The following is a 19,290-nucleotide window of genomic DNA, read 5'->3' as shown; positions in this document are numbered from 1 at the left end:
TGAGATTAACGACTCATACGAGGTAAGCCGACGACATAACAGATTCACGTGATCGGGTGAAGTGCAGTTGGTTGGCTGCAACCCACCAGTCGCACTCTGCAACCAGATCTAGACATGTAGGGCCGAAATAGGCTTCCAGCTGTGCCGCAGTCACTCGGAGGAGATCCGTCGTTGTCCACCACCAGATGCGGTCGCAGACCAGCCACAACAGGTAAGGCCTATCAAGGCTGACATGTTCGATTAGCCCCGTCACTGGCAACCAGCTGTAAGTCCATGCAACACCCTACCCACGACATCCCCGTCGGGATCCCGCTACCATGCCACCGACGAACAAGCGGTCTGAGGCCGAAGGGATAGCATGGCAGACCATGCATGGTAGGATGCCCTACCTGACGGTTATCAATATGGGTACATGGAAAATTTTGCACACTGTCATGTCGTTTAGCGGTGAGCATGGGGACATCACCGGCGACAACTCACCTCCTGCAGCTGATTACCACCGTCCCTTGTTTCTGCAAGGTTTCACATATACTACCTCTATCCCAAAACTTAAGGCTTATATTTTTTTTTAAAAAAAATCAACTATATCAAGTTTGATAAAGATTTTATCAAAAATCATTAACATTGAAAATACAAAATCGATATCATTAGATAGACAATAAAATATATTTTCATATGGTATCTACATTTTTTGATAGATTCTTCTAAAATTTTGATCGAGCTTTACTTGGTTTAATTTTTAAAGAAATACTCCCTCCGTTTCATTCTATAGTGCCTATAATTTGTTGGCACGAAAATTAGCACAAGAGTGTTCTTTACACAAGACCCCAGATTAACGATTTGAGATCAGAGTAAAATGAGGGAAATCGGTAACTTCCTAAATTAGCATAACAAATCCCATAAATCTCTCTAGTTGATTCTCCATATATGTGCAGCCAGGTTATATTAAGGAAATAAAAAACATTGATTCCCAAATCTAAGGAATCGTTGGGATCATGCATTAGGAATCTCAATTAATTGTTTACTTTTTTGTATGGATTTTTTTCACGCATGTCAGTGTGGGAGCTGACCGGTAGAGGGGGTAATTGAAAAAGAGCCAAGCTACAACCTTATATTCTGAAACAAATGCCAAAAATCTATAGGCATTATAGAAAGGAACGAAGGTAGTGTAAGCTTAAAGTCTTAGCCTCTTAGGATGGAGGTAGTGTCAAGTTTGCTGGCGGCAAAGACGTGGGTTGTTTGGGTTGAGTCTCAATGTGGTTGACGCAGCTCAAATGCCCAATGCATCTCCGACGAGAAATTATTCACCGCATGGTCTCGTCTTATTTTGACATTCATCTACTTTCGAGGGTCCCTCTTGGGAAATTAATTATTGGGCCCCTCATCAAAAAATGAAAAATATAAAGGTTCGCGGGCCTTGGAAATGAACCGGCCGCCGACCTCGCCTCGAAATCCTCTCCGCGCGAGGCTAGGGTTTTACCGTCCACGCTACCGCGCGCGCGTCCTCCTCCCTCAATCCCTCTTCCGGAGTCGGTGGCGGAGCGCGCGCGCGGATGGCCGGCGCGGAAGGGTCGTCGACGGCAGCGGAGATGGAAGTGGACCTGGAGCTCTCCCGCGGCGGCGAGGGGCCCAGCTTCGAGTTCGAGTTCGCGTTCAACTCGCAGAACTTCTCCGACCGGTTGCTGCGGATAGAGGTGGTCGCCAGTGAAGACGCCGGCGGGCGATCCCTGCCAGAGCCAGACTCGTCGCGCCACGAGGAGAAAGGTGCGTACGTAGAGGCCGCTCGCCCCTGCTGTTTGACGCGATAGATCAGAGATGGTAATTTTGCGGCTCACTCGCGAGGCTTGGGCTGATTTTGTTCAAACGGGGATCCATGGATGAAGTTCGTAAGTTTTTTTAGCCTCGGCGATGTGGTAGAAATGCAAGTTATTGACATTGGAAGTAGTCCACGGCTGAATCATTTTCCATTTGTTTTTGAGGATCAATGTCAAATTTAGTGAGACAAAGTAGTCAATGTATACTGTATCAAAATGCTTCTCTCTACGGGGGGGAACCCTAGCTCGTCCCCCGCCCAGGCCCTCTCCTCCTCCTTCCCCTGCCGCCGCCGGCGAGCGCCGCCGGGCAAAGCCCGCGTGGTGCCGGCGGCGGTCCTGTTTCTACCCGCGCGTATGGAGGGGTGGCGCGGGGCGTCGGCAGGGGACGCCCCGGTCGACGATGGCTCCGGTGGTGGCGCGCAGTCTAGGACGGCGGGGCTCTGAGTGGCTTGGCAGCGATGGCGCGGCAGCTTGGCTACGGGGTGGTGCGGACGCTGGTGGCGGTGTCCTCCCGGCTTAAATCTGGGCCTTTTTGGGCCCATCTGGGTCTGGGCAGGCCTGCCCTGTGCTAGTATGCGCCACCCCGGCGGGCGGAAGGTGCGGCATGAGCTTTACGAGTTCGTGGGCTCTGCCGGGCCAGATGGGCCTGGTGTGTTCATGGTGCTGCGTCCGGACGGTAACCGCATGTGGTGGTGGAGGCGGATCCCTCCTGCATGGCTGTTGTTCCGCTGCTTCTCACTCTCGGCTGGTTCTCTTCCTGGTGGTCTCGTTTTGTCGGCCACGATGAGGCAGCGTTGGTGATCGCAAGACCGTGGTGGCGCGTGTTGGTGGCTGGAGAGGTTGGCGGAGCGCGATGGAGTGTCCGGGGTCGTGGTTCTGTGGGGGACGGGATAAATCCTTGTCAGATGGTTGACACCGACGCGGTGACGTTCACGGGCGCTGCCATGCCTTCTTGTGGGGCGTCTAGGTCCCCCACCCCACAACCCTCCTGCATATCAGGGGAAACCCTAGGTTCGTTCGGGCAACAACATCGTTATCGTCGTATCCTTTCTTTAAGGTGTTGCTTTGGTATGCAGCGCTTCAGAGGGCTAGGATCATGGTGGTAATTCTCTGGACGGCGCAACAGTTGCGGATTATCAGCGTTTTCGTCAACCCGATTTTGTCGACTTTGCTTTTTTTTCCTTCTTCTTCTGTTTCTTTTGGGCTTTGTTGTGCTGTTTGCCCCAGCGGTAGTCTCAATGTTGTATCGGTTGGGTGGTCTCAATGTTGTATCGGTTGGTTGCTATTTAATATAGCGGGCGAAAGCCTATTTCGAGAAATGTATACTGTATTATACATTGTGTATATCTATCCAAACTAGAAAATGTGACCCTTCATACTTTTTGGAGAGGAGGCATGGAGGGAGTTCCTAGAACTCTCTGTTTTAGCATGGACCATTAATCTTGAAACATTAAGGTACTAATTACTAGTCTGCTTGTTGGTAATCGCTTACTTTTAAGCACGTGTTGTATACAGGTAAATTAATCTTGTATTGGGACAATATGCTGATTAAAGGCAAGATACCCACAATATGCTGACCAAATCTCCCCCCTAATTTCCTGTTTGGCTATTTACTGTGTAGAATATATATTAGGAAATTGGACAATAGTATAAACATAACTGCTTAATGCTTTCTGCCTTTTTGGCTATTTATTGCATAAATATACAAGCACATGTAGTTACTTTAATCAGTGACTTAGACCATCTCCAGTCCCCCGCCCCCACTAGCCCAACCCATTGAGGCGCTAGATGGAGCTGAAAAGCGGGCGGGCCACCTTGTCGGCGGGAGAGAGCAAACATTCCCTCCCAACGTCTCTTTCCCTCTCATTTCCTCATTTCCCCCCTCGCTTCTGCCACTCCTGCCATTTACCCTCACTCGCCTCCTCGTCGCCGAGATGCTGCCGAAAAAGTTCCAAGGCTCTCGTGCCGCCGATGATTCTGAGCTGGCAACGAAGAAGAAACCTTGGTAGGCGAAGCAGCGGCCGGAGAACTAGATCGCAAGGTGGTCTCGAGCGACCAGCGTGCGAGGTAGGCCCAGTCGAGGGAGAACAAGGCCAAGGCGGCCATGAACATGATCTTGGAGGGGGCCACACCGTCGCTGAACAACAACATAACCTCTTCCCTGGCCACACTCGGGTTCCAAGATGGTCATCACGGGACGCCCATGACATGGTTCTTGCCCCCCCCCCCCCCCCGAGTACCTTGATAGCGATCCGCATGGCGGCTTTGGAGCAGATGCCCAGAGAGACGAGCTCCCTCGCGCTCGACCTCAACCTCGCGCATGATAGCTCGCCAACCATGCAGAGCGACCCTCTGCCATGCCGTTCATAGGAGGCGCACAAGGGGATGAATCGTCTTTGTCGCAACTGTATCTGCACGTTGGGCACGACGCCCACATCGTGTTCGGCGGAATGTCGCATGGCAACTCGACCATGCACAAAAACATCCAGTGCGGCTCCCAGGAGGTGTTCACGCAGCATGATTCCTAGGCCTATGCCGATCAGCAGCAAGAGGAGGAGTGGAACGAGGAGGATGAAGAGGAGGAAGGGGAGGAGCCGCCAGTTCCCGTGGCCAAAAGAAGAAAGCCGGCTCCGGCGGTATGGCCTAAGGAGGATGAATGCCTCGCCGAAGCATGGAAGGTGGTATGCCTCGACCCTCTCACTGGTGCGAATCAAAACTCTTGCACCTATTGGGTGAGGGTGAAGGCGACGTCTGATGAGCTCAAGCTTGTTGATCCCGATTTCAACAAGGTACACATGGATCGCAACCAATCCGGCATGTCACGCCACTGGGGCATCATACAAGGAGCTTGCGACAAATAGCATGGGTTCCAAACCGAGATAAGCACAAGTGCGCCGATCGTGACCGCCCTCTCCGACCAAGTAAGCCACATTCCGTTGCTATCCTTGCTGATTTGCATTGGTACATTTGTGAAGGTTGTGCCCATTTTGTTATAGTTGGTTCTCATGTTGCAAGCCTACCGCGACGACAACGAGGACAAGGCCATTGGGGGTGGGGTGGGCGGGGGGGCTGCCCGATTTGCATTGGGACATTTGTGAAGGGTGTGCAACCCTACAATGACGACAACGAGGACAAGCCCATTTGCCCCCCCCCCCCCCCCCCCCGCCCGAGGCTGCAGCCGACGTCTGAGTGAGTGAGTGACCAGGTGCCCATTGATTTCTTTCTGTTCACCTCGTGGCCCAACATTGCCTCATCCAAGCCCCGCGTCTAGATTGGCCATGTCTTCGGCAGCGCGTTCAGAGAAACGAGGGAAGTTAATTCTTAATGGTATCATCAATATCTTAATGTTAGTGTTGGCTATGGCTGTCGGATGAGTGACCCATTTAATCACAACTTAGCTTAATTAATTGAACGTGTTTATACGGAATTCTATAGAATCCCTGGGCCTGGGGTAACACTTACGATGACTATTCTGGGTGAACTTAGGTCATCATAGCTTGTTTGATGAGTTCTTACTTTTATGTAGTGCAATTACTTATGTAGGCCTTGGTTGCTTCTTTCCTATACGTGTTGGTTACATGGCAACCTCTGGCATCGGCACATTATCACATAGTCTTAGTTAACCCCTTGTTTCCTTTTTAGTTACTTGACTTTTTACTGCCACTAAATGCTTAAATTAATTATATTATAAACTTTGCGTGATTTTTTTTTGCTTCAACATGCTTATGATCGATTACTTAACTGACTGAGCTACAAGCTTGCTTCTGTTGCTGGATGCAGGAGAGTGAGTGCATGCAATATTCGTGATTTTATTTGATCGTTTTTACCATATTGCTGAAGTGTAATAAATGAATTTGCACTCATAGAACGTTGTTCGAAGTTTATCTAGAGATTGTGTATGTACCTTGTACTTATTTTCAGATTTCTGTTTTATTTATCCAAGCTTGGTATTTTGCAGGTGATGCAGGACAAAATATAGAATCTTCCTCAACCATGGTAGATACACCACTTTTACGAGTAAAGACAGTTTATATCAATTCAGCTATTCTTGCTGCAAGAAGTCCTTTCTTTCTCAAGGTAGCTGTTCTTCTATTTTTTAAATACATGTGTTTTATTATCAGAGCATGATTCTGACAAGTTTGGCCCCTCTTAGCTTTTCTCAAATGGCATGAAAGAATCTGATCAGACACATCCAACACTTAGGATTGCTAATTCAGGTAATGACAAAACTCAAATGTAACATTCTGCCTCTTATAATTCCTTCTAATTAATTATTGTGATTCTGTTATTACTTTGTACTTTGAAATAAAACATGAGTACTTATAATAATGAATGCATTTATGTTTCCGAGTTTTTTCTTCACTCCTTTCTTTGATACCGAAACTTTTAAGTCTCTTTTCAGTTTTTGATTTACCTACGAAATAGATTTGTGTAACTTTGGTACACACTTAAATAACTTTTAACAACTGTTTTCTTAATCCTTGTGCCTTTTTTTTGTTTTCATTCTACTTGGAACAGAGGAAAACGCCGTCATGGAGCTTTTAAGCTTTATGTACAATGGAAAGCTGACAACACCCGAGCCTGCTCGTCTGCTCGACATATTGATGGCCGCTGATAAATTTGAGGTGCTTTCTTGCATGAGGCTTTGCAGTCAGTTGCTTGCAAAGTTGCCTATGACCACAGAATCTGCGCTGCTCTACCTCGACCATGCATGCTCCATTTCAATGGCATCTGAAGTTCATTGTTTGATAGTTAGAGCCAAGAAATTCCTTGCCAACAAATACAAGAACTATACTAAGTGAGTGATCCTCATTGGACGGGGCTCTTCGCAGAGAAAAAATCATATACATTGTTGTCGCAAAATTATGAAGTGTACTCAAGGCATGGTTTTGTTTCTTTTCAGGTTCCAGCACGAACTAATGAACTTCCCTCTTGTTGGGATTGAAGCCATATTTTCAAGTACCGACCTACATGTAACAATTGAAGACAACATATATATGTTCATGCTCACCTGGGCCCGTGCGCGATACCCAGAATTGGAGGAAAGACGCACAATCTTGAGTTCTCATCTACTTCCGCTGGTGCGCTTCACTCATATGAGTTGTGCAAGACTGCAGAAGGTCCTAACTTGCACCGACGATGATATAGACCATGATCAAGTAAATAAGGTTATCACTACAGTACTTCTGCACAAAGCTTACCCAGCACATGTACATGGTGTTCTTGGAGCAGACGCAACAACTTGTTGGCAATTTGCAGAACGAACTTACATGTGCAAACCTGTAAAAGTTGTTGCGTTTGATGGACCCTGCCCCCAGGTTATAGCTTACTGGGATCTGAAGCGTGAGGAGTGCGCCCGACTCTTTCAGCCAGGACAGGTACCTTCACAGCCACTCCCTAGACTCTTCCAGTCAGGACAGATAATCTCGCACCCGCTCAATCTTGCAGGGCTGGACTTCACGCTCGTAGCAAGATGTAACATCGACCAGCCGAGTGGATTGTACAGTTTTGGCCTCTTCTTAGTCATTATAGAGAAGCTGAAGGGATCTGTGACAGTAGATTATGAGTTTGCTGCAAGGACAAGAGGGTCGGGGAAATTTGTGACCAGGTTTGAGAGTAAGAACACCTTCACTGGTAGTTTGATGATTGGATGCGATGATGTTTTTGGCATTCCATGGAAGATGTTCATTGCTGATGACAACCTCTTCATCGACGACGTGCTGCATCTGAGAGCTGATTGGAGGGTATTGGAGCAACAAGAACCACAAGCTTGATAAGTTACTCTACAGAATTACTGCTGGGTCAGTTGTAACATGGTGGTTCTTTATCCAATCTCCGACCACAGCCAACCAGCAGCTAGTAGTTTGGATTAGGCGTTGATTGAGGGTCAATTAAATTAAAGTTTGTCTCCTTTTTTATCCAAATAATTTACAGATGTAATAATGTGAGACTGAAGGATGGCTTCCTTATCCTTTATAAACTCTTTTGCGAACAATATTCAATGGATTGAAATTTTACATTCCTATAGCTAGTATTTTGTCATTGTAATGTGATATGTTTGTGTTACATTTTGATCTATTCTCAAAAAAGTGCTTGATAAAATGCATGCACATGATTCTAAAAAAATGTTTCACCGATTACTAGGACATTTTCCTGACTTCTATTCTGGATAGTTTTCTTAATTTCTCACTTAATTACTGTTTTTGGTTATTTAATTTTCTATCTAGTTGCAGTTTTCATTTTTTGAAAACTATCACTGTTTATTTTTTTATGTTAATCTATTTAAGTCTTTTTAGAACTTATATGTTGTTGCACATTTTGAACATTAGATCTGCATTTTTTTCCTAATTCGGTAGCTTATATGTAGTTGCACACCACATACATACGTGAAACCAGGCGGTGCGACTACAGCACAGCCATGTTGCTTATGTCACATGCATTATGACATATATACGCTCCACTCGCCTACATCAGTTAGAATAAGGTTCTCTTTGCACTATCCTCGACTCGTTGGTGTGTCTAGCATTGACAGAGGGCGCGTGGAGTCGTGTGCCCGGTGGATCTATTAGGATCCGGTCGATTTTCGTGTTAGTTGGTGTGGTTTTAGGTTAGTTTCTTCCAACATATGGTTATTATCTTTAGCGACGGTTGCTTCTCTGGTGCGTTGGTCCTTTAGAATCTTAACATGGCAACTTTCCATTTGTCTCACGGTCCGCCTGCAAGGATGGGCTAGGTGGTTGAGCTGTACTGTTACTCAATACATGCTCCACTTGTATAGTACTATCTATGTGCCATTTCGGCTGGTTGTTGCAGTCTAATTTTTTTTTTTTAACTTGTAGTCTAAATTCTTAGCTATGTGGGTTTCTCAACCAAGAAAAATAGATAAATGAGGCTGCCTACTTGGTGGCTCAAAAAGCATGTCACATGCATGCACGGCTGCAGACGTTCTTCCCAGGTCTAAACTCAATTTAATGAGTTGGTCCGTTTCCAGTAATATTGAGCCACACATGTTGTGCATGAAGGCACCCTTCGCGTGAAGAGAGGCTTGGTGTCTGTGATAAGAGAAGCCGTAGCAAGAACTAGTGGCATGCATGTGTGACTACAGGCATGGCTATGAGATGATCTGGGATTTTGGCTCATATATATATATGTAGTCCATTACAAAGAGTCATTAACAAATAATAGTGAGTTAGCTAGCTATATATAGAGCTATAGATGGACCTGGACGCATGTAGCTCTGGAGTGGTAGCTATTTCACTAATTAAAACTACCATGTCTGAGATATTGGAGCGAAACAAATAAGCATGGTGTTTGTCAATACGAGGAGAGGCAATATGACTAATGTGTACCCAGCTCGCTTAGTTTATTGGTCCAGCATTAGCTAGCTGGCTTGTTGTGGTTGGGACGCGGTTGGGTCACCCCGGAGGTAATCAAACCAGAGGCCACGTTTGGTATTTAAAATAGGAATGGAAAACAAGACTCAATCCGCTTGATCAACAGAGTGGCCTACGGAAAGAACTATGAGAAGGTCTTTGTTGCGTTGTTCTAGGAGGTGTAGAGCGTTCTCACCATATGTTAGTGAAAGGAATAAGGGCTCCTGTTTAATGTTATCTTCTTGTGCAGTAGTAATAAAGTCTGCCTTGGCAGTCCATTGTCAGTTGAATTTAAAGGGAATCAATCCAACTTTTTGCTTATTTTTTCTTCCAAAACTGCCTATGTTTGCTTATCCGTGTCCCTCTGGTTCTTCGCAGTTCCTGTTGCCACCCGCCGGCCTCTCGCCTATTGTGCAATGTGCAATTAACACATATTCTTCTCCTTTTTTTGTGCGTAACCTCTTGGAAATTAGAGGCTGTTGCTACTTTTCCGGATGCTACAATCAATAACCCTTTTTATTTTATTAAAGAATCCAAATGTGATGTGCCTTTAAAGTTTAAACTGCTAGTTCCATATATGAGTTGAATAGGAATTGATTTTACCATTTTAGGACTTTGATCCGTTTGTGTACCAAATTGTATTTTGCGAAAAAAATACCACCAATCTATTTGTTGGATATATAATAAATTTTCTGCATAATTTAACAAAGAAAAATAGTAGATAAACTAAGAATATAGGAAATAAATTAGATATGCCATCTACATAGTGCGATAGTATGAATTCTAGACAAGATACTAGAACTAGAAAAAACAACACACTCTCAATTAGAAGATTGTAAGATAACGTACAAGACGTAGAAGAAGACCTGTCCGCATTGTCGGTGTTGTCGTCCATGTTGTCGATTAGGGTTGTCGATGTCGGGGAAGAAGTCGTCGTGGGGAAGTAGTCGTCAGCGTCCGTGTTGCAGAACATGCCAGAAGTCGTGTAGTCGCGCCAGTGCTAGAGCCACAACCGGAGAAAGAGTGGTGCTATCTTAGTTTAAGCGTAAGGAGAAGAGGCATGCACTGAATTTAGTATTAGTGCTGCCTTCATAATCTTTGCAGTTTACACTACAAGTTCAGTACATATTCCTTTAGCTAGTCATCTTGACCTGTGCTATAGCGTCGGTAGCACCGGCCGCAGCTCCACCCCTGAGTCGCGCTACCGAAAACCTTATCACCCTTCTCTCGTATAGGTCGTAAAGAAGCAGTGTTTCAGAGGTCTATTGTCCCAACCCGCGGGGCATGCCGCAAGGCGGGGTGGGGAAGACCTGAACGACGATGCAAAGCTCTGGAACCGAGTGACAGACGCATATGTTGTTCCGGAGAGGAGCAACCCCTCTTATTGAGACAAAAAAGGAGGAGAAACGAGGAGGTGGAAGGTGAACCAAACATGCGTCGACTGAAGCCAAACAACCTTCGTATTTATTTTCCACTACAACAAAACGTTTCAACTTTGGTGCAACTCTTCAAATTCCACTCATGTGTAACAAAACGAAGTCGAGGCTCGGGGCTCATACCTCCAGCCCGCGTCGAGGTGAGGCGTGGCGGAGGAGGAGTAAGAGGAGCGTGTGTGTATGAGTCCTCTTCTCATGAGTGTATAATAAGTAGAACACCCCCTTAAGGAGGTCCAACTCTCTCTAAACTAGCAAGGTGAGACTGATTTTTTGTCCCACGTGATGCGGAAATACTTCATGGGTATGCCAACGATGTAGACAAATTCCGGCAATCCCGGGTGGCCCACAGATGGTGGATGTGCCTATGGCTCAACTAGATGGCCCAGTTACTAATTGACCAAGATGGGGATCCAGGATCAGAAGCTCTAGCTGGATCCATTAGCGTTGTAGCAAGCCAGATCTGCACCGATATAAGTTAGTCGGATCCTTATGTGTAGGGCAAGTTGTACCAATTAGGTTAGGGCTAGTTGAGTCTGACCTGGACTACTCCTTGTAACCCTAGATCCTAGCGCCCTTATAAGCCATATCACGGGAGCTCTTGAGGCAAAACCAACCATCTCATTGTAGATACATACCAAACTCATATATATGATGGGCAATAAAATTTCAGTACTGAAATTATGTCACTCGACTATAACAACAATCATTAAATATATCAAAGGTGTATCAGCACCATACAAGAATATCCTCAAGATAAACACCTCAAATCTCGATACGTATGTATGATTACATGATCAATCCTATCCAATCCCCATCCACCTCACATGCCTACAAAGAACTACTCACTCACTCACGGTGATGGAGAGTGAGCACATAGTTGACGGAGACGGTGTTGATGGCGATGGTGTTGAAGATGGCATCGAAATCTCCCTCTCCAACGTGGAGAGCAGAACCATTATGACCCCCGAAATGAAGATCGTGGTGGCTGTCATGGGCATACCCTTTCGGTACCCAAAATTATTATACCTAGCTCGACCCATTATGGAGATGACCCAACACGATGACTCAATAAAGCTGGACATGCAAGTAATATCGACTTGGTGTACAAGAAAGATGACTCTTAGAAGGCCTAAGAAGGCAACTCCAATACAGAGTGACTAGGACCCTTGTAACCCTAGCTTGTTTACATATATAAAGCCAGGTAGGGGCACCCCTTGGGGGCATGACATATTATATCGCAACATAGACAAGATAGACACAACTCCACCTATGGCGGCTCCTTGTAACACAATTATGATCATATAATGATTGCTAGCAGGATGTAGCGATTCTACACCAAGGGAACGTGAACATGGGTACGTCGTGTGCCTACTCTCGCTCCTGGAATCTCCATTGTTGTCTTCTCCCTAAAACCTAAGTCCATGATCCATGGGCATTGCCGATGTCACCCCTCGTCAGTGGCGCTCTGTTTTGCAAAAAACTCTGTCCTACCAGGAGAATAGGTTTTCGGGGTATATAAGGAGGTACGCGAAAGGAGGATGTGAGACGACGTCCGAGGGCTGAAAGAGCCCAGGTGGCGCGACCTGGGGTGGGTCCTGATGTCTACGCACGCTTCTATTCCTGTAGACAGTGTTGGGCCTCCAAGAGTAGAGGTTTGTAGAACAGCAGCAAGTTTCCCTTAAGTGAATCACCCAAGGTTTATCGAACTCAGGGAGGTAGAGGTCAAAGATATCCCTCTCAAGCAACCCTGCAATTAAGATACAAGAAGTCTCTTGTGTCCCCAACACACCTAATACACTTGTCAGATGTATAGGTGCACTAGTTCGGCGAAGAGATAGTGAAATACAAGTAATATGGATGAATATGAGTGGTAATAGCAATCTGAAATAAATATGGCAGCAAGTAAACATGTAGCAGAACTTGTTGGAAACGGTGCCAGAAAATAGCTTGCTGGCGTGGTAGGCAATTCTCTGTGGTGTAACTTTTCTATTCGGGAACAAGGCCTAGGGATCCTACTTTCACTAGTGGACACTCTCAACAATGATCACATAAATAAATAACTTCTCTTCCTTTGTGCTACATACACTCTTTTGTTGGATGACAAACACCATTCATTGTGTAGGGCTACAAGAGCTTCCTCAAGCCGGAGTTAACAAGCGCCACAACATTCGGAGTTCATGTTTAAGTAACCTCTAGAGCATAATAGACCGTTGCAATTTAGACCGAGTACTAACATAGCATACACACTGTCACCTTTAAGTATGAAAGGGGGAATAGATCACATCAATACTATCATAGTAATAGTTAACTCCATAATCTACAAGAGATTACAATCATAACCTACGCCAAGAACTACATGATGCACACACTGTCACCATTACATCATGAAGGAGGAATAGACTACTTTAATAACATCACTAGAGTAGCACATAGATTAATAGTGATACAAAGCTCATCATATGGATCTCAATCATGCAAGGCAGTTCATGAGATCATTGTATTGAGGTACATGAGAGAGAGATTAACCACATAGCTACCGGTAGAGCCCTTAGCCTCGAGGTAGAACTACTCCCTCCTCATCATGGGAGACAGCAACGGCGATGAAGATGGCGGTGGTGTCGATGGAGATGACTCCGGGGGCAATTCCCCGTCCCGGCGGCGTGCCGGAACAGAGACTTCTATCCCCCGAAACGGAGTTTCGCGATGGCGGCGGCGTCCCTGGAGTCTTTCTGGAGTTTCGTCAATCCGTATCGAGTTTTTAGGTCACGAGGGGTTAAATAGGCGAAGAGGCGGAGTCGGAAGGGCACCAGGGCGCCCTCCCCATAGGCCGGCGCGGCCAGGGGGCACCCGCGCGGCCCTGTGGTCTGGGGGCCTTGGGCCTCCCCTCCGGCTCTCCTTCGGTGTTCTGGTCTGTCTCGGTGAATTAAGATATTTGGCCTTTGTTTCGTCGAATTCCGAGAATATTGCCCGAACAGCCTCTCTGGAACCAAAAACAACAGAAAACAGGAACTGGCACTTCGGCATCTTGTTAATAGGTTGGTTACGGAAAATGTATAAAATCATTGTAAAGTGTGAGCAAAACATGTAGATATTGTCATAAAACTAGCATGGAACATCAGAAATTATAGATACGTTGGAGACGTATCAAGCATCCCCAAGCTTAGTTCCTACTCGCCCTCGAGTAGGTAAACGATAACAAGAATAATTTCTGAAGTGACATGCTACTAACATAATCTTGATCATACTATTGTAAAGCATATGAGATGAATGAAGTGATTCAAAGCAATGGTAAAGATAATGATTAAACAACTGAATCATTTAGCAAAGACTTTTCATGAATAGTACTTTCAAGACAAGCATCAATAATTCTTGCATAAGAGTTAACTCATAAAGCAATAGATTCTTAGTAGAAGGTTTTGAAGCAACACAAAGGATGATTAAGTTTCAGCAATTGCTTTCAACTTCAACATGTTTATCTCATGGATAGTTGTCAACATAAAGCAATATAACAAGTGCAATAGGTAAACATGTAAGAATCAATGCACACAGTTGACACAAGTGTTTGCTTCTAAGAAAGAAAGAAGTAGGTAAACTGACTCAACATAAAGTAAAAGAATGGCCCTTCGCAGAGGGAAGCATGGATTACTATTTTTGTGCTAGAGCTTTTCATTTTGAAAACATAGAAACAATTTTGTCAACGGTAGTAATAATTCATATGTGTTATGTATAAGACATCTGATACGTCTCCGACGTATCGATAATTTCTTATGTTCCATGCCACATTATTGATGTTATCTACATGTTTTATGCACACTTTATGTCATATTCGTGCATTTTCTGGAACTAACCTATTAACAAGATGCCGAAGTGCCAGTTCCTGTTTTCTGCTGTTTTTGGTTTCAGAAATCCTAGTAACGAAATATTCTCGGAATTGGACGAAATCAACGCCCAGGTTCCTATTTTGCCCGGAAGCATCCAGAACACCCGAGAGCCACCAGGGAGGGGGCACAGGCCCACCAAACCCTAGGCCAGCGCGGCCAGGGGGGGCCCGCGCCACCCTATGGTGTGGGCACCCCTTCGACCCTCTGGCGCCGCCTCTTCGCCTATTTAAAGCCTCCGTCGCGAAAACCCTGATACGATTGACGAAACCCACAGAAACCTTCCAGAGCCGCCGCCATCGCGAAGCCAAGATCTGGGGGACAGGAGTCTCTGTTCCGGCACGCTGCCGGAACGGGGAAGTGCCCCCGGAAGGCTTCTCCATCGTCACCACCGCCATCTTCATCACCGCTGCTGCTCCCATGAGGAGGGAGTAGTTCTCCATCGAGGCTCGGGGCTGTACCGGTAGCTATGTGGTTCATCTCTCTCCTATGTACTTCAATACAATAATCTCATGAGCTGCTTTACATGATTGAGATTCATATGATGATGCTTGTAATCTAGATGTCGTTATGCTAGTCAAGTGAATTTTACTTATGTGATCTCCGGAGACTCCTTGTCCCACGTGTGTAAAGGTGACAGTGTGTGCACCGTGTGGGTCTCTTAGGCTATATTTCACAGAATACTTATTCACTGTTATGAATGGCATAGTGAAGTGCTTATTTATATCTCTTTATGATTGCAATGTATTTGTATCACAATTTATCTATGTGCTACTCTAGCAATGTTATTAAAGTAGTTTTATTCCTCCTACACGGTGTAATGGTGACAGTGTGTGCATCCGTGTTAGTACTTGGTTTATGCTATGATCATGATCTCTTGTAGATTGCGAAGTTAACTATTGCTATGATAGTATCGATGTGTTCTATGCCTCCTTTCTTAGCATGAAGGTGACAGTGTGCATGCTACGTTAGTACTTGGTTTAGTCGTATTGATCTATCTTACACTCTAAGGTTACTTAAATATGAACATTGAATTGTGGAGCTTGTTAACTCCGGCATTGAGGGTTCGTGTAATCCTACGCAATGTGTTCATCATCCAACAAGAGTGTAGAGTATGCATTTATCTATTCTGTTATGTGATCAATGTTGAGAGTGTCCACTAGTGAAAGTGTAATCCCTAGGCCTTGTTCCTAAATACTGCTGCGTTACTACTGCTTGTTTACTGTTTCACTGTGTTACTACTGCTGCAATACTACCACCATCAACTACACGCCAGCAAGCTATTTTCTAGCACCGTTGCTACTGCTCATATATATTCATACCACCTGTATTTCACTATCTCTTCGCCGAACTAGTGCACCTATTGGGTGTGTTGGGGACACAAGAGACTTCTTGCTTTGTGGTTGCAGGGTTGCATGAGAGGGATATCTTTGACCTCTTCCTCCCTGAGTTCGATAAACCTTGGGTGATCCACTTAAGGGAAAACTTGCTGCTGTTCTACAAACCTCTGCTCTTGGAGGCCCAACACTGTCTACAGGAAAAGGAGGGGGAAGTAGACATCAAGCTATTTTCTGGCGCCGTTGCCGGGGAGGAAAGGTAAAAGGTACTCACACTTCGGACCTCGGCTACCAAGCTATTTTCCGCCGTTGTAAGTACTCAAAGCTACTTCCTTTAGATCCTGCAATTGCATCTTTTTGTTTCTTGTTTACACTAGTTTGGCATAATGGACAAAAATGAGCTTCTTATGCTATTTCCTGATTTAAAACATGGATTGTTTGATGCGAAAATTAAAAAACCTATGGAATCTTATTTGCATGCTGGTAGTAATATTAGTATGAACGCTTTGAACACCATTGTTGATAATGATATAGAAAGTTCTAAGCTTGGGGAAGCTGGTTTTCATGATCTTTTTAGTCCCCCAAGCATTGAGGAGAAAATTTTCTTTGATGATACTTTGCCTCCTATTTATGATGATTATAATGATAGTAGTCTTTTGTTGCCACCTACTATGGAGAGTAAATTTGATTATGATTACAATATGCCTCCTATATTTGATGATAGCTACTTTGTTGAATTTGCTCCCACTATTACTAATAAAATTGATTATGCTTATGTGGAGAGTAATAATTTTATGCATGAGACTCATGATAAGAATGCTTTATGTGATAGTTATATTGTTGAGTTTGCTCATGACACTACTGAAAGTTATTATGAGAGAGGAAAATATGGTTGTAGAAATTTTCATGTTACTAAAATGCCTCTCTATGTGCTGAAATTTTTCAAGCTATACTTGTTTTATCTTCCTATGCTTGTTACTTTGCTCTTCATGAACTTGTTTATTTACAAGATTCCTATGCATAGGAAGCATGTTAGACTTAAATGTGTTTTGAATTATGTCTGGATGCTCTCTTTCGCTTCAATTACTATTTCTTTTGAGTGCATCATTAAAACTGCTGAGCCCATCTTAACGGCTATAAAGAAAGAACTTCTTGGGAGATAACCCATGTGTTATTTTACTATAGTACTTTGTTTTATATTTGTGTCTTGGAAGTTGTTTACTACTGTAGAAACCTCTCCTTATCTTAGTTTTGTGTTTTGTTGTGCCAAGTGAAGCCTCTAATCGAAGGTTGATACTAGATTTGGATTTCTGCGCAGAAACAGATTTCTATCTGTCACGAATCTGGGCTGTTTTCTCTGTAGAAAAATCATAAAAATATGCCAATTTACGTGCGTGTTCCTCAGATATGTACGCAACTTTCATTAGTTTTGAGTTTTCTGATTTGAGCAACGGAAGTATTTATTAGAAATTCGTCTTTACGGACTGTTCTGTTTTGACAGATTCTGCCTTTTATTTCGCATTGCTTCTTTCGCTGTGTTGGGTGGATTTCTTTGTTCCATTACCTTCCAGTAGCTTTGAGCAATGTCCAGAAGTGTTAAGAATGATTGTGTCACCTCTAAACATGTGAGTTTTTGATTATGTACTAACCCCTCTAATGAAGTTTATGAGAAGTTTGGTGTGAAGGAAGTTTTCAAGGGTCAAGAGAGGAGGATGATATACTATGATCAAGAAGAGTGAAAGCTCTAAGCTTGGGGATGCCCCGGTGGTTCACGCCTGCATATATCAAGAAGACTCAAGCGTCTAAGCTTGGGGATGCCCAAGGCATCCCCTTCTTCATCGACAACTTATCAGGTTCCTCCCCTGAAACTATATTTTTATTCCGTCACATCTTATGTGCTTTGCTTGGAGCGTCGGTTTGTTTTTGTTTTTTTGTTTTGTTTGAATAAAATGGATCCTAGCATTCACTTTATGGGAGAGAGACACGCTCCGCTGTAGCATATGGACAAGTATGTCCTTAGTTTCTACTCATAGTATTCATGGCGAAGTTTCTTCTTCGTTAAATTGTTATATGGTTGGAATTGGAAAATGATACATGTAGTAATTGCTATTAATGTCTTGGATAATGTGATACTTGGCAATTGTTGTGCTCATGTTTAAGCTCTTGCATCATATGCTTTGCACCCATTAATGAAGAAATACATAGAGCATGCTAAAATTTGGTTTGCATATTTGGTTTCTCTAAGGTCTAGATAATTTCTAGTATTGAGTTTGAACAACAAGGAAGACGGTGTAGAGTCTTATAATGTTTTCAATATGTCTTTTATGTGAGTTTTGCTGCACCGGTTCATCCTTGTGTTTGTTTCAAATAAGCCTTGCTAGCCTAAACCTTGTATCAAGAGGGAATACTTCTCATGCATCCAAAATACTTGAGCCAACCACTATGCCATTTGTGTCCACCATACCTACCTACTACATGGTATTTTCCGCCATTCCAAAGTAAATTGCTTGAGTGCTACCTTTAAAATTCCATCATTCACCTTTGCAATATATAGCTCATGGGACAAATAGCTTAAAAACTATTGTGGTATTGAATATGTAATTATGCACTTTATCTCTTATTAAGTTGCTTGTTGTGCGATAACCATGTTCACTGGGGACGCCATCAACTACTCTTTGTTGAATTTCATGTGAGTTGCTATGCATGTTCGTCTTGTCTGAAGTAAGAGAGATCTACCACCTTATGGTTAAGCATGCATATTGTTAGAGAAGAACATTGGGCCGCTAACTAAAGCCATGATCCATGGTGGAAGTTTCAGTTTTGGACATATATCCTCAATCTCATATGAGAAAATTATTAATTGTTGTTACATGCTTATGCATAAAAGAGGAGTCCATTATCTGTTGTCTATGTTGTCCCGGTATGGATGTCTAAGTTGAGAATAATCAATAGCGAGAAATCCAATGCGAGCTTTCTCCTTAGACCTTTGTACAAAGTGCATAGAGGTACCCCATTGTGACACTTGGTTAAAACATGTGTATTGCGATGATCCGGTAGTCCAAGCTAATTAGGACAAGGTGCGGGCACTATTAGTACACTATGCATGAGGCTTGCAACTTGTAAGATATAATTTACATGATACATATGCTTTATTACTACCGTTGACAAAATTGTTTCATGTTTTCAAAATCAAAGCTCTAGCACAAATATAGCAATCGATGCTTTTCCTCTATGGAGGACCATTCTTTTACTTTCAATGTTGAGTCAGTTCACCTATTTCTCTCCACCTCAAGAAGCAAACACTTGTGTGAACTGTGCATTGATTCCTACATATTTGCTTATCGCACTTATTATATTACTCTATGTTGACAATATCCATGAGATATACATGTTACAAGTTGAAAGCAACCGCTGAAACTTAATCTTCCTTTGTGTTGCTTCAATACCTTTAC

The 19,290-nt window shown here is 43.9% G+C and overlaps 1 protein-coding gene across 1 annotated transcript; it reads left to right on the top strand.

Annotated features, from left to right (window-relative positions):
* Positions 1–1,479: 1,479 nt before the first annotated feature.
* LOC127291959 (BTB/POZ domain-containing protein At2g46260-like) lies at positions 1,480–7,794 on the top strand. Its single transcript, XM_051321293.2, has 5 exons — positions 1,480–1,764; positions 5,773–5,891; positions 5,968–6,031; positions 6,333–6,612; positions 6,718–7,794. The coding sequence occupies exons 1-5, from the start codon at positions 1,554–1,556 to the stop codon at positions 7,586–7,588; spliced, it is 1,545 nt and encodes a 514-aa protein (XP_051177253.1). The 5' UTR covers positions 1,480–1,553; the 3' UTR covers positions 7,589–7,794.
* The last annotated feature ends 11,496 nt before the right edge of the window (positions 7,795–19,290 follow it).

Source organism: Lolium perenne, chromosome 4 (assembly GCF_019359855.2).
Source record: "Lolium perenne isolate Kyuss_39 chromosome 4, Kyuss_2.0, whole genome shotgun sequence".
Classification (NCBI taxonomy): domain Eukaryota; kingdom Viridiplantae; phylum Streptophyta; class Magnoliopsida; order Poales; family Poaceae; genus Lolium; species Lolium perenne.
This window is presented reverse-complemented; position numbering and strand designations above follow the sequence as displayed.